This window comes from Oryzias latipes, chromosome 1, assembly GCF_053564925.1.
Source record: "Oryzias latipes strain Hd-rR chromosome 1, Olatipes_Hd-rR_3.1".
In the NCBI taxonomy this organism is placed as follows: domain Eukaryota; kingdom Metazoa; phylum Chordata; class Actinopteri; order Beloniformes; family Adrianichthyidae; genus Oryzias; species Oryzias latipes.
This window is the reverse complement of record NC_136237.1, coordinates 19,228,229-19,244,784: the sequence shown is the minus strand read 5'-3', so window position 1 is coordinate 19,244,784 and position 16,556 is coordinate 19,228,229. Positions and strand designations below refer to the sequence as shown.

At 39.0% G+C, this 16,556-nt stretch overlaps 1 protein-coding gene across 5 annotated transcripts in view; it reads left to right on the top strand.

Annotated features, from left to right (window-relative positions):
* LOC101162904 (protein sidekick-1) overlaps positions 1 to 16,556 on the top strand; it is a 318,971-nt gene that overhangs the window by 288,308 nt on the left and 14,107 nt on the right. For all 5 annotated transcript variants that reach the window (XM_078944349.1, XM_078944355.1, XM_011477316.4 and 2 more), the window contains 7 exons: positions 5,383 to 5,584; positions 9,320 to 9,423; positions 9,523 to 9,593; positions 10,332 to 10,467; positions 12,433 to 12,489; positions 12,609 to 12,710; positions 15,483 to 15,598. In XM_078944349.1, coding sequence (XP_078800475.1) covers positions 5,383 to 5,584; positions 9,320 to 9,423; positions 9,523 to 9,593; positions 10,332 to 10,467; positions 12,433 to 12,489; positions 12,609 to 12,710; positions 15,483 to 15,598 — 788 coding nt within the window. The remainder of the gene's footprint in view (positions 1 to 5,382; positions 5,585 to 9,319; positions 9,424 to 9,522; positions 9,594 to 10,331; positions 10,468 to 12,432; positions 12,490 to 12,608; positions 12,711 to 15,482; positions 15,599 to 16,556) is intronic.

Below are 16,556 nucleotides of genomic sequence, written 5' to 3'. Positions count from 1 at the left end.
ACTGGTGGATATTTTAAGTGCTGAAGTTCAGGTACTTATTCATGTTTGATGATTGGACGTATAGATATCAATAATTGTTTGGTTTTCTTTATCCCTTTTTTAAGCTTATTCTGATTTATTTATTTTCTTGTGCTTCAGATATATAGTTAAATAAAAAGCCCCAATGACCTATTACGGCAACACTGTAGACAGATTCATCTACTTTAGGCTTATTATTACTGTTTGATAGTGTCATCATTGATTTATTCAATCATTGTTGTACATTTCCAAACACAAACCATAGATTAGTTGTGAAGTAGACTGGACGTTTACTGTATTTTTCTCAAGCAATGTCGAGGTCTGCAAAAAAAAAGCATGTGTGACCTCAGTTGATCCTTTACAGAGGTTAATACAGAGTAGAGCTAGAGATATACCACACAAAACCAGACTCTCATCATTCGTTATGTGTGGCAGGGCCTGAGGCAAATCATGCCGAGGAGCGGAGGGATGAGCTAAATGAGTTTTATGCTTGCTTTGAGGTTCACAACACAGACCAGCAAGAAATGCCATGGTAATAGAGGACACAGAAAACTCTGTCTTTCACACCAGAAGATGTGCTTGAGCCCTTGAGCTCAAGAAAAGCAGCAGGTTCAGACAAAGTTCTCAAGCATACACTTAATGTTAACTTAACAGAGCCTTATAGAAAATTTGATAGTCATCAACAACTTGTCCTGCTAATGGTCATGTACCTTTTAAGCTTGTACAGTGCACCATTCTTGCATTTCTCCAAGATGTATATATTTTTCTAAAACTTAAACCTAATTTTTCATGGGACTATGCTTTGCTTTAGAAAGATTTGCTTTACATAAACCCATATATTTCAGCTGTTAATAAGTAGGCACTTTTTTCAGTGCCAAAACTTTGCAATCTGTAAGCTTCTTATCAATTCTTTGGCAATATAAGCATGTTGGTCTTCTGCTCTTGAACCCTGGAGAAGTGCTGTTCTCATCTTGTATTAATCTTATGTAGTTTGGGTGGCATCCTGATAAACATTAGGACTAACAAAGGAGCATTTTACACAAACTCATCTGCCAGAACAGCAACTTGCTGCAGGGATGTTACCTTTTGCTCTTTCAGGTACATAGCCACCTGCTTAGGCAGACATCTCTTGAACTCCTCCAGCAACAGAAGCTCTTGCTGTAACGTTACAACATGGTCTTCACTGACTGTCCACCATCTGTCGAAAAGAAGTCCTTTTTTGTCTACCAAAGTCCACAAGTTGTCTTCTTCAGACTCTAAAATGTCTTTCTGTATGCTTCTGGCACTGGTTCAAAGCCCCGGGTATAGCACTTTTAAGTTCATCCCACACACGGCTATCAGCGTCTGACAGTGATAAACACACTTCCTGTGCTTTACCAGACAGTGGATACTGTAGTAAGACTCCCCACACATCAGGTGGCCGATTCAAAGTGTTAGCAATGCGCTCTTAGACGTTTTTGAGGTGGTCCCAGCCCCTTGAGACTTAGGTAAAGGAGGCACAGACGCTACACACAGCTCCAACTGGCACAGCCTGAATGTTGTCTCAGCCTCAAGCTTTTTTATTCCCACTCTTCCACTCCTGAACCTGAAGACGTGCAAAGTGCGACTTCGCTCTGGGCTTTATCTTAAAGGCAGGATTGACTTTAAAGAGAAAGCTTTAGACGTAAGAAGTGTATAATTTTTTACCTGTCTCTTTTGGAGAAAGGTTGGACTATTATCTGTTGTGCTGCACCACCTTTGGGATGTGAAGCTGTCTCACCAGTAGGAACAGCCAATGCTTCACCGATCACCTAACCAAAACAAAGGATGTTTAAAAAAACCACAGTGGGATCAAACATTACCAAAAAAAAAAAAAAATTTACAGACTATTTAAAAATCCACTATAAGGTTAGGCAGCTCAAAGAGCAACAAAGAGATCAGCCAAGTGTGCTCTCTGCTGCAGACACCCTTAGCCTTTCATTAGTACTCCAGTTGATCTGCACCGCAAGGTCAGCTGGCCAAATCAGCTGATACCCATCAAAGGAAGGACAGCCTGCAGACAAGAAACCAAACAGAATGAAAACCAAACCACCCACTGTAACACTGTAACAGATATAAATGTCCCTTTACAGTCATCTCACCTGTGGCACAAAGTCTTAAATGAACATGAGAGATGAGAGCAATACCATGTTTCCCTCTGTGCACTGTGATAAAAAACAGTTGACTCTAAAGTTTATTTTAGTCAAGTAACATTTACTAATCCTGGAATAGGTCCACATTAGTCTGTTTACAGTCATACTTATTAACATTTATTATAAATTTGATCAGCCAGAAATTTTTCGACAAACATTGTTTTTTGTTGTACATTGGATTACTTCATACAAAACAATAATTAAAAAGAAAACTGTTTTGGTATTTCAAAAAATATTAAGAATTCACGAACATACTTGAGAGGATACACTTCACATATTTGGTGTTAAAAACGTAACCTTTCTAAATTAATATGAAGCGTCCCGCCAAGTAAAAGATCACTAAGAATTTCCTGGCAGGGCTGCTGCCATCTCTTCAGGCAAGTATGTGAATACTTTTGGCTTAGCTCCAAGACTGTGAGACGACTCAAACTGATCTTTTAGCTCCCCAGCTTTGTCTGTCAAAATAACACCAGCATCAAAGAAGTCAAAAAATTGAAACATTCCAGCAGAATTAATATGTGACAGTTAAGTGAATTTTTGTGGAAAAACAGAAGCCTAATGTCATGTGCAGGTATTATAATTGGATCAGGCATTACATCTGCAGCTTTATCACCAGTGCTTCTTTAGAAATGGATCCGGTTCCACTTCAATAACATAATGGGTCATTTTGCTGCGAGACAAACAAAATAGCCTAATAGAAACATCTATCAGATGATCCTAAAGAGATCACCTTCATCCCTGGAAGAAGAAAACAAGCTTTGAATGTGTTTGCTTGTAGGTGTGTTTTTGGCTGCATGCAGTACAGATAAAAGGGTGACTCCCTTTACAGAGATAAAGTGGTGCAATTGTTTGCCTCTAAACATTGATATCCGATAAGGTAATGGGCAAAATGACATCATTAGCTAAATTTAGCCCACAGCCCTGTTTCTCCTTACCTTTTTTAATGTTCCAGTACTAACCTAACTTCTTTGGGCCTTTCTATTGTTTTGTACTTTTCTACTTATGCTATAAGGCATTTACTTGTGGAAATATTTAGTGCCAGAAGAGATGAAAAAAACAGAGCAACCTGGAGGAAAAAGATGGCAACAGAAAGACAATAGAGGTTACATGATGGTTGGGTTAGAAAAAAAGTAGGAATAAGGTTGTGTGGTTCAAGGGGGAGACAAACAAATCTGACTCAAATTACTTGTGATTAGGATGAGTGAAGGAGGTCAAGCCTGCGTGACTGACTGTGTGTGGCCGTGCATGCTCGAGAAAATAAGTGAAGATTAATTAAACTTTAAAGACGATCAATAGTTCTTTTTGTTTCCAGGCTTAATCAATGACACTATGCCCCTGAAATTAGACACTTACGCCTCTGGCTGTGTTCCTATTTGCATGTGCATGCATCTGTGCACCAAGGCCCACCACTGTGATTGCAGTTGTTTGAAGACACTCACTACAAGAGCTATCTTTCATCTTATAATTGAACAGCAAGGACTGATGAAGGCATGCGCACTAATGATCTTTTAAGAAACACGTTTATTGATACTGCAGTAATTAGATGTGTCTGTTTGACGCTGCAGCACAAAAAAATGTAAATGTAGCATAAAAAGTCTGCTTCAAATGTTTTGTGTTATAGCTGTTTGCACAGTATTGACCATTTCCATCATTTTAGCTGCAGAGAGTCTGTTTTAACAGCGACACTCTGCATCTACGTAACTGGCTGACACGTGCATTTCTTCAAAATCTCATTAAAGCATTAAAAGACAGTCCAGTGAATGAGGTCTAAATATATTTAATATCTTGAACATCTAAAGGTAAAGTTTAAGCAGCTTTTGTCATCCTGATGTTGTTGGCTCTAACCACAGCAGACACACTTTTGTCATTACTGCTGACTAAACGATCAAGTCTTAAACTGTAGGAAAATAGAATGTCATTTCCTTGACTGATAAGACCATTTCTGAAGATTGAAGTGTTTGATCAAAACAGAGCTGGGGCTGCACAGTGGAGCAGTGGTTGGCGCTCTTGCCTCACAGCAAGAAGGCCCCCGGATCAAGTCCCAGCTGGGGGACCTGAAACAGAACACCAATGGGGGACCTTTCTGTGTGGAGTTTCCTTGTTCTCCCTCTCCATGCGTGGGTTTTCTCCGGGGACTCCGGCTTCCTCCCACCATCCAAAAACATGTTTTATAGGTCAATTGGTTGCTCCAGATTGTCCATAGGTGTGACTGTGAGAGTCTATGGGTGTGTGATAAGTGTGACCCTGCGACAGACTGACAACCTGTCCAGCGTGTCCCCTGCCTTTGCCCACAAGTGGCCGGGATAGGCTCCAGCAGCCCCATGACCCCGAAAGGGATAAACAGAAGAAGATTAATGAATGAATGAATCAAAACAGAAGCAACACCAGAATGATATTAAACTAAATTCACAATGTTAACTGAGAATACTGGGGATGCAGGACCAAAAAGATAGTTGATAGTGACAGTCATTTATGAGGAAGCCAGTAAACAAAATTTAGTTTGATAAAGCTTGGGGAAAAAATGAAATATTTTTGAAAGAAACAAGAAAAAATTAACAAGATAAAGTTACAGAAAGAGCTGCACGGTAGGGCTGTGATTAGCATTCTCGCCTCACAGCGAGAAGGCCCTAGTTTGAATCCCAGCTGGGACCTTTTGTGTAAAGTTTGCATGTTCTCCCTGTGCATGTGTGGGTTTTCTGTGGACCCTCCGACAGTCCAAAAACATGCTTCATGGGTTTATTGGTGTCTTAAAATTGGTCCTAGTTGTGGATGTTTGGCCCTGCAACAGTGTGGTGACCTGTTCAGGGTGTGTCCCCCCCTTCACCCAACAGTAGGTTGACTCCAGCAGTCCCATGGCCTCAAATGGGTGGGATGGATGGATGGATGGATGGATGGATGGATGGATGGATGGATGGATCTAACAAAAACGTACAAAAAATGATGGTTCCCTAACACATATTTGCTGGAAAACAGGACCAGGTGAGGTAATTAATGACTTTACCCACCGTAAAGCTGCAACACAAGGCTAAACAATAGAAGTAAAAAAAATAATGAATAATAAAATAAACACTTCAAGATCAATGCTGCGTGAAGACTAGTGTATTAATATGTTTTTCCTGTTTCAAATTATATTAAATGACTAAATTATTCTCATTTGTCTCTTAGTTATTCTCTCATTGTCCCACATCCCCAGAGCGTCCTCAACCACCTAAGAAGTTGGCTGCCCCCCAGGACGAGGTCGAAGCTCGCCGCCTTCACCTGTACTGGGGAATCAGTGGTTCAGGCTCCTCTCCTCTGAGATACTTTACTCTTCAGCTCAAGGAACTACCCAACGGGACTTGGAAGACCCACACCACCAACATCCCACACAATGTGACCTCCTGGACTGTGGACAGGTGCAAACATGCAGCACACACATACATGGGATTTGACGTGCATTGATTGTGCAAGCTGTTAAGGAAAGATCCCAGAAAATGACTGACTTTTAAAGAAGATATTTATTTCCTTTAAACATAAGTTAGCTATTTAGTCTTGATGCACATATTAATATGTAAAAACACAATTTTAAGGAGATAGACATAAAAAAATCCCTCTCTAAAACTATTTTCCACCATGTTTTTATTCCCTTGAAATTTCTTAAGTGGACATTTTATGAAGCACAGGATGCTTAGTGTTAATTAAATAAAGGGGTCTATTAAATTTTTCAAATATGTTTGCATCCATTGGGGGGGAAAAGTGGATCTATAGGAGGTTGCCATGAATGCAAAGTGAAGAACAGAGAATTGAAATGCAGTCAGGGAGTTTTTCTTTTTAAGGATGTTCAGTACAAAAAAGCTTTGCGTATTAAAACACAAATTACAATGAAAAAATGTTATTAAAAAGCGACACATAGAGAGGAATTATCATAATTACTGCATAAACAGGGATAATCTCAGTCACCTAATCACACGAGCACAGCAGGAACTGCTCTGCCTTTCCTATAATCCCTTTTTTTATCAGTTTTCCTCTCCGCTTTCAAGTTTGGGTGCCGTCTATCCCTATCCTCTTTTTACAATATTTTTCACCTTTTCATCTGTAATCCTTGTTACAGTCACCGCCTCTTTCCCTCCCTCTAAACCGTCCAAGCCAGCCATGTATATTTTTCTTCAAGCCTCTCTCAGCCTGTTGAAAGGGACTTCAGCGTTATTGTGCTTCGCTTTGCATTTACGTCTTTCTCTCTTTGCTGTCATTAAGGCAGTGGGTGAAAGTGGTCAGAGTGGATAACTACTCCAACTTTTGCAACAGTCTGAGTAGCAGGACTGCAATGATTGTTTAGAATGTTCCCACCTCTTTTCTGGTCATTTGCGCGCTTCTCTTCACAAGTCATCACGGATCTGTTTGAGATGCTGAAGTGTTTAGTCTGAGTGTGTCTGCATCAGTCTTTCTTAACCTGCCGCGGGGACAGTCTCTGTGCTACCATAGGGTTGCTGTTGTTGTTTTGATGGAGTGTTCCAGCTCAGTCGATCGCTCATTAGCTTCCATCTCCACATGCTCACTTTCTCATTTACGTCTTATGTGTACTAATTGTTGTTTTCCACTGAGACATCTTTAGAACCAAAACATCATGGCCCCCAGGCTGATGCGCACGCGCACACTCAGTTACAGCACACACACACACACACACACACACACACACACACACACACACACACACACACACACACACACACACACACACACACACACACACACACACACACACACTGAAACATTGTCCTTAAGATCCTCCCAGTGCTCTATATACCCCACCCTGTTTAAGCTTGGTATCTTTGATGTTCTATTCCTACTTTATCCACAAATCTCTGGGGCATTTTTTGGCCCTATTGGGCCAGTCTCATTAATATACAGGAAGTCTCATGGTTTCCCTTGATGCCTGCTTAATTTCTGACAGGCCCTCTTCAGTCTCCAAACACTGAGTAAATGCAAGTGTAGAGAAACACCTTACAGGTATATGTGCTGGCTCCTTGTTACCACCAATTTTCTTCCTTAACCTTTCCTTGATAATGTGCTAAAACAGTTAAAATGGGGAGGAGAGTGTTTTTCCACTTTTTAATTAGAGGCAGGAAGTAAGAATTTGCATTCCAGACTGGCTTTGTTTCCTAGTCTCTCCTGATAAGTACATGTACATCAGCCTCATAATAAGGACTTCTAGAGTCAAGTGTTTTCAATATGACTCATATATTGTTATTCTGTGGTCATTAATGCATTCTCCTTGGCCAGAGGAGAAATGCAGATGTTGTTGTAATATTGCAATAAGAATACCTTGCCAGGGGAGACATTTAGGAAAGATGGGAGATAAAAGTTATTCAAGAGTCTTTGAGGTCTTTCAAGGCTGGTGAAAGATTAAAACCTGTCTGGGAGAGTGGACTTCTAAAGAAAATTATTTTAAAAGGTGATGAAGAAGCTCAGTGGGAAGTTTTGACTTGCTTTGTGTTGTTAAGGTAAAAAATTCCATGTGTGGTTTTAAATTGAATGGAACAATTTCTGTATTTAAATGGCAAATTATTATTTAGTGATAATAATGAGTGCTTATGTTGTCAGTTTCGCTTTGTCATGTTTCTGTTACAATCTAAAAGATGCTCATTAATGGTTGATGACAAAAAGGCAACACGTGTTCTGCACAGCTTTTCTACATAAAACAGGTCAGAAAAAACAAGCAGGTCAGAAATGTATCATGTACAGGAGCAGGAACACAGGAATCAGATGCAAATGCTGGAGTTCATCTCTTGTCACTCCTTTACCATGTATGTGAGCAAAGGAGAGCCCGCACACACAGCTGAACCTACCTCTTCGGTCCTAACACCTTCTAACATGCATCTCTTTGACTCTCTGACTCTCAGAGGCGTAACAAAGACACATCACCTTTGACCCTTGTAATGACTACACACAAAGAAGACTACTAAGATTTAAGATTCTTGAAAGCTGGACTGGAAGAAAATTCTTTATTCACTTCATTATCTTTTTTTTGTTTCACTTGAAAATTACTAACATGTTGACAGGTGACTATTGAATCCTCTGCTCCTGGACAGATGAGTGTTTATTATTTATTCCGCCATTTTTGGAAACTGGTGCTTGGTGATGTAAGGCAAGGCAAGTTTATTTGTATGGCACAATTCGTACACAAAGTAATTCAAAGTGCTTCACAAAACAGGAAACTGCATTAAAATCACAATACATAAGAGTGCAAGGATTAAAAACATACATAATCATTAAAAAATTTACTCTAAAAGAAAGGAAAGAGAAAAGAAAACGAAAAGAGGTTTTGATAAGGACCCTTCACTTATATACACGTGTATAAATGTAAAAATGTAAAAACACGCAAAACACCATTTTCTTCAGAGTGGATCTGTAAGTCAGTCAGCAAAGAATCCAAAACTAAACAGGAAATCTTTAGGCCAATGCCAGAAGCAAAATTCCTTTGAGTGACACTATGCTGTGATCAGTTGGGGTCAGAGGGCAGAATAAAGACACAGAGTGACATAAGAACAGTCAAGCCCTGCTTGTCTGTTTTTGTAGAACTACAAAGGTTTTTTAGATACACTTATAATTAACTTATTTTTGAAACTTACACAAATTAATTCTATCGAGTGTCCCACCCTGATTGCTGTACTAATAAAGCGTCATATGTTTGATTACTACAGCTTTTATAGTTCAACTAGCAATGCCCTCCGTGTTGAAACAGAAAGCCAGATTATAGTGCTCTGCTGTTGCTAAGGTGATGCATTTAGACAGAGGAGTCACCACTGTTACAACTTTTAAAAGAACATCAAAGTGTTGCACTTGAATTAATAATCTATGCACCTACTGCGACATGTCAAGTTTTGAACACTGTGCACAGCTTTCATTTCTCTTTAAATGTCTCTGGCTTTGAAGTGACATATCCAGTGGTCTGTTTACCATTTCACAGTTGGAGCTTTTACAGAAGTATTGTAAATCTGCTGCATAAAATGCTGTGTATAAATCTCTTTTAGTTGACTATAGGGGGTGAAAAACACCACCAATCTGAATAACGGTGCAATAGGTATTCAAGCTTGTATATTGTGAGAATCAAATGATAAGTCATTTCTGAGATAGTGGATTTGTGTCTGTAGACTGAAGCCCTTCACCTCATACAAGTTTCGGATGGTGGCCACCAATGATGTTGGAGACAGCCTCTTCAGCAAGGAGACAGATTCTGTTACTACTCTGCAGGACGGTAAGAGACAATAAAACGGATGCAGCACAGAAAGAAGACAATGAATTACAAAGCGTAGTATAACAGAACTGTGGAAGAGTAAAATGTCTTTTTTTGCAGTTCCCAACGAGCCTCCAGTGATCCTCTCAGTAAAACCAACAACAACTACTTCAGTGCTGATCCATTGGAAGGTATTTTCTTTAAGTACAGCATAGACCCTGTTGAGTACAGACCTACTCAACAAAACCTGATCTCAGGTTAACTACTTAGACAGTTAAGCCATTGCATGTTGGAAGAGTATATGTAAGTTTGAGCTGTACCTCTGTAAAATTATCATCATGAGCAGGGGCGAAGCTATGGAGGGGCAGCAGCAAAGTAATGCAGATTTAATTACCGAAAATTGAACTGTAATTTATTACGTTACCCCCAACACTGGAAGACAATTGGATCAGCTTATGCAAGTCCTAATATCCAGAGAAAGAACTTGCATATTGACAGTTTGTATCAGCAGAAAATGGGCTAATGGTGCAAAGGAGTCCTAAACAATCAGCCCTGCTTGAGAGGAAAAAGGGCAAAGATATAGCAAATATTTTCTGGCTACTTCACATCTTGTCTATCCTCCTCTTCTGTCTGTAAATGTCTTATCTCATCCTTGTAGCCTCATGTCAAAGCAGAAGGAGGCAATGAAAACACAAAGTCACCAGCAATTTCATCACACTTTACAAGAGTGCCAGACCTAGTGAAGCATCACTTTGCTTTTGCGAGTTTCTGCCAGGCTGCTACATGCTTCCTTTACAGTCATCTGTTTATAAAGTGCAATATAAATGCTTCTCTGCTAGCCTGCCATTGTTCTTTCTGATGCTTTCTTATTACTTTCAGAGTTTTACAATAATAAGTGGACACGTGTCTGCTTGTTTGTATGTTCACAGCGTCCCAAGGAAGAAAGCATCAATGGGGTTTTGGCTGGATACCGACTGTATTATAGAGAGCTTCCAGCAAATGAATCCAGTTTCCCACAAGCAGAAGTTCAGACAACCAAAAACACCACAAGTGCCCTCATTGCAGGTGAGTGCTTCTGTTACCTTTATGATGTCGCACAGTCATTTAAACCTTTCTGCACCCTCTGTCAGGAACCGGCAGTGTATGACCCGACAAGCAGAAACTTAAACATTTAAAAAATAAACTTAAACATAACATAAACCACAGGATAAAAAAGATGACAAAGCAGATATCCAGACTTTGAATAACCAAAATCCAGACACAAAAGAACATACTAAGTGTAAATATCTAAATGAACACAGCTGTGGGAGATCAACCTTGACCTAGTGAGACTGATAAGAAAAAAAAAATGCATGACAAATCTGAATAAGCATCACAAAAATTCAAGTTCAGAATCCTCCTTTTTAAATAATGATGAGAATGGCTCAAAGTTTACCTTGAAACGCTTTAAGGTGTAAAGTATTCCAGGATAATGTTCTATTGTGTGCTACTTTGTGTTCACAGCCATTTTAATCAAGCAAATTCCCTTCTTTACATCAAAAGATGTCAATAAATACATAGTTGAAAACCGTATTTATGTAATTACAGTGTTCCCTCTTTTATCACAGGGGTTACATTCCAAAAAAACCCATGATCGGTAAAATACATGAAGTAAGATTACAGATGTTTAAGGCTTTATACACTTTTCTCAGACAAACATTTTCACACTTTTCTCTCTTATTCAAACTCTCTAAGTTCAAACCTGTATAAAAAAATTATAAGTCTAGTATTATGGAATAAAAACAAATTTCTCTTTGCAATCAAATATTTATGTAGATATGGAGAGCTGCACATATCTGTACAAGAGACATGACATGGAGGAGGTTGATTGACAACGTCTACAGCCAATCAGGATGCAGAACACGGTGCGCTGTTATAAAAAAAAAACAACATGCAAAATTGCACAAAGAAAATATGTGAAACAGCGAGACCGCGAAAAATGAACTGCGATATAGTGAGGCACCGCTGTATATCCAAGTTTTACAGTGATGACATACTGCCAATAAAATAAAATGCTCTCAAAAAGTGAATTGTTGAGTTGGATGAGAGGCAGTATAAAGAGAAGCACATCTGTCCCCATTCATTGCTATACGACACATTTGAAACCTGACACTGCTAGATTTAAGGATGATAGTGCTTTTGTAAAATCCCAATTTTGATAGAGACATGTCAAAAGTAAATATGTACCTTTACCATGAGTCAAACTCAACCCCTTCAGTTTTTAGGATTTGGATTAGGGAGAATGGTGCACAACAGAAAAGTGTCTGCTTGACAATACCAGAACCTGATTATTTTCACGGGCTCAATATTGTTGTTGCATAAGTTGTGACAGTATATAAGAATAAAAAACAATATGAGAGTTTGATTATATGTCAAAACATTGCAATGATTGGAATAGAAAAGCTCAAAAGTACTGTACACATGTTTTTGCTGCAAATGTAATAGATTATTAACACTTTGTTAGATTGTGTGTGTCTAAATTTTAGATCAAATTCTTTATAAAAAACCTGTGTTGGATGTGATGAGATGTGTTCATGAACTAGTGTACAAAACTTGGAATGGCAAAGCACAAACAAGCTTTGAGTATTTGTAAGTCCTGGGATGGATTCCATTGTGCCCTAAAACTCAAAAAAAAGAGACAAGGAAATGTGTTTTAAGTTGTTTTAGAGATAAAATGTGGACTTGTGGCCAAACCTTGATCAAATCGCCTTCACCAGACGTTTTTCTCATATGGGTGCCCGTTTGCACTTTGAAAGAGCAATAATAAAAAGTTGTTTTTGGCTGGAGAGCCCGATAAATGAGTTTTCGGGATCTAGATTAAGAACTGGACAGACTGCTTAAAATCCAGGTCCCCCAGGCACAGTGGAGCAAAGATTGGTCAAAATGTAGCTTAAATACAGTGATAGTAAATTGCAAGATAATTTTACTGGTTATTGTTGGAGTCTATTCAGTTATTACTCTTTTTTTTTTCTTTCTCCCTCATTTTTCCAGCCAAGAGCACCTTCAAGACAGTCAGCAGTGCCTCGCTCACAGAGTTTGAATTGACACGTAAGTAATGTGCTGCAGGATGGAGAGGCAAAGCTCAGGTTTAAACACAGAGTGGCAATGTCCACTAACATGCTTCAGTTCTATTTATACTGAGATTTGTTTTCCTTTTTTTTGTGCAGAACTAAAGAGGTTCACACGCTATCAGATTGTAATGACAAGTTACAACATCATTGGTGAAAGTCCTCCATCCACTGCAGTGGATGTGTCAGTTGGAGAAGCTGGTAAGTGTCAACAAAATAAAAGTCTTGGTATGGATTGTGTCACAAGTTCTACCACTCACTACAACCCTTTTGGGATGTAAGAAAAGCAAAAATAAAACCATGATGATGAATTCTGTTATCGTGTTTTTAAAAATATCAATATATTCATTCCACACAAGTTGCTGCTCCTTTAACAGACTTTTTTAAGCTTTTTCAGCATATACTGTTTTCACACATTTCATGCTTTAAAGTCATTCTCCATTTGTCCTAATGGAGGCAAAATAACCAATTAACACCAGTTTTACATCCCTTTAAATGAATTGTAGCCTCTGATCTTCTGTAAATCAGGGAAGTTTTGCAAGTCCTTACTTTCTCCAACTCTTCCTAGGCAAAACATTCAACTTCAATGGAGATGGTTGCAGTGTCAGTGCAGCTGTTGAGTTTCTCAAAAGAATTTCTCTCGGGATCAATATTATAGAGGCTTGGAAACTTTTAAGGCTTTAACAGTATTTTTAGTTTTTTTACTCTTAAAGATAAATCAAGTCAAATTAAATTTGTGTTTTAGATCACCACAAACAAACTTTGTAACTATATCTCAGACTCACTCTTAAGTCTGTTTCAACTATTTTTTTAGCAGTGCTAATTTACCTTTACATAAACCTCATGGGCATGCATGGATACAAATTATTGATTATGTTTCACTATAATAAAAGAAGGATTTTGTGAGTTAAAAGTTATCGGATTTCCTGAAATTTTATTTTTTTGAACAGCATACTTCCAGGTATGATCTTGTTCTAATGCTAACTTTTTCTTTATCGCACAGTATCACCTTGAGCAGTCTACAAAGGCTATTGATATTCTTTGTTTTCCTGACTAAAAATTCTTTCCCGGACAATCACTCCCTCTAAATAATGATGTAATCATCGTGTTGTAATGTATTATGTGTATTTTGGGTTTTGTCTGATAGTCTCAGGAATTTTGATGAAGTAGTTCAGTTTCAGAAAAGATGATTCTTTTCTCTGAGGTCATCAAGGGCTAATTCAAGTGCCTTTCCTGATGACTCTCTGCAGGCCGTCATTGGTCTTTCAGTGAGGAATAGTTTGTCTGACCACTTCACCGTGAAGGCCTTGTAGTTGTAGTGCTGCTTCCTCAGCCAATCTGCACCAAGTACCTCTCATTCATTGCAATCACTGGCCTGTTGGTTACCTGTCTGACCAAACTTGCTTTTACCTCAGCCCATGTGGGAGCCAAATCTGTGATGTCTGCTGATGGTTCAAAACTTTCCCAAGTATTTCACATAGTTCTTCTTCCTTAAAGATCTGCAGAGTGTTTTTCCAGCCTTGAGACTCAGATTTTAGAAGCTGTATAAACAAACTGCAAAGTCTATTTGCTGTGTTTGTGTGTAATTTGAAAAATGTGGCAAAAAGCGAGAAATTACTCTAATCTCTTAAACCGAGCAGAGAAAAAAGGCACTCAAAGCTCTGAGGGCAGTTCAGTATCCCAGTTTTACATGTAAGGACATAAATGATAACACATTTAACTTATGACACAAGTATGACAAAAAATAGACAAAAAAAATGTGTAATTACCATGTTAACTTTGTTCTTATAGTACTTAAAAAAGCATTTAAAATACAAATTTGCCACTATTCAAAAATGAAAATTATGGAAAACACAAAGTGTGCATGAAGCAAAAGAAGAAAAAATGTCATTAATTTGAAGATCCACTTCAATGAAAAGGTGTTTTTTTGGTGTTTGTTCTTGTGGCATTTTTCCTCAGGATGGAGGAATTATTTATAAAATGGAAATTAAGCTCTAAATTGCTTTTCTGAGTATTTCTTTATTCAAGTTGCCGCGAATCAGGAGGATGTGAATAAAAGCTTGTAGTAGTTACATAAAATCCACAATCAGCCGGCCACAAGCTTCCTGCTCTGCTTCATTCCGATGCATCTACTTGCCGACAAATAGATCTATGTACGTCTTTGTTTTCTTTGTCAGAGCTGACATCTCAATCAAAACGGCATGGCTGGATAGCCCCGATATTGCTCACCAATTTTGTTGTCATTTTTCGCAAATTTCTTATTGCTGCCCTGCAGAAACTATGTCATAGAAAACAGCATAGATTTATTTTTATTTTGGCTGAAAACGGCATAATCATGATTAAAGGCCACTGGGAAGGCTTTTACAATAGATCAAAAGAGGATTGGAATGGGACTTTTCTTTTCAACACCAACTGGCATCACCAAGGTAACACAAGGTGAACAGTGTTGTGGTGATGGCTAACCTGCCCTTCACTTTTCCAGATTCAGACCAAGTGCGCACATTGTTTTCTGTCCAACACTCACACAAAACAGCCCTGACAAGACCACAGGAGAACAGCTTTCTCATTGTTTCAGCTGCACCTGCTTAATTTTGCAATTGACCTCACACTGCATCAAGCTCCTCTGCAGCATTTAAATTCAAGGAGAGCGTGGAATGCATATGTGAATATATTTGCAGGTTGTACAGGGAGATTCGTTTCACACACTTAGGAGTAAAAGGTGAGGATATGGAAGCTTAGTGGGAGGGGGAGTCAGGAAAGCCTGGGAGAGGATGATGAAATGGGGTGATATGGCCTTTCCTCTTGCCTCAGGTACTTGCTGCTGAGTGTTCATGCATATGTGAGGTACAGTGGAGGTACTGCCCAAGGCCCTTTTCTAATTGGAAGGGTTGAACGCATTTTTCTGTAATTCCACCTCTTTAATATGCAGCTGCACACAGACTCATGCTAACTGAAAATTCTTGCTCGCCGCAGCTCCATCAGTGGCGCCTCAGTCTATCAAAGTGTCAGCGGTGTCTCCCACCAGCCTGGAAGTGACTTGGGACATGCCCCCCCTTGAGACCCAGAATGGACTCATCCAAGGATATAAGGTGACTCTCAGAAAAACAAGCAGAAGCACACACATAGAATACATATTGCTATCTGCCTGAACTCATTAGAACTTCTCATTAGAACACAAAACCACTATAGATCTGCCAAAGAAGCCCGTTTCCAGATTTTTCACTTAAAGTATTTCCTCTTGACATCGTTTGGCTCCTCTGGGCCCTCAAGTGTGCCATAGACATGACAGAAAGAAATAATTTAACAGAGAAATTTGAATATCTTTTAATGGTTTCAATATCACTTCTTTTGCTGTCTCTGCCTCCTGGTTCTCCTGTCCAACCCTGTCACTCTGTACTTCAAACACAAGGTTATACATCCTGCTTTGGACACATCGATTGGAGCAAAAGTAAAAGTGGGGAGCTGAGAGCAAAGAAAGGAATGTAATATTTGCAGAGCGAAGACACAGGAGTGATCCCCTTAGAATCTATATTAGAGCAGACCACAGAGAGCATCCGTCTAAACCAAGATGGACAGATAAGGGGAGGGTTCAAGCAAACTGTCGCATCACAAACGGCCACGCACAAGCAGAAAAGGTGAGAGCAGGCAGGTAGCATGCAGTCATGCCTGTTGAGCAAAAATCCACACACAGAAAAAGGTGTGGTAAGATGAAGTGCCTCCCATTGGGCAAACATGCAGAGTATTTTATGAAAAGAAGGATTCCAAGCAAGACTGCAGTTTATCTCACCCAGAAAAAAAAAGAAGACAAAGGTCCTAATCATCTTCATCCATGGTGCTTGTATTTAGAGTAACCCTGAGCCTCTCTGACGGAGACAACTCCAATTGACTTTTTTATACATATTTTACAAAGCTATGCACCTAAAGCAGCAGAAGAGATATTGCCTATTTTCTAGAATAGAATATTTAAATGGATATACCCTGTGTGTACAGAAGGTAATATATTATGCTCTTAAACCGATGTTATGGCTGAGTTATTGTGTATCTCAT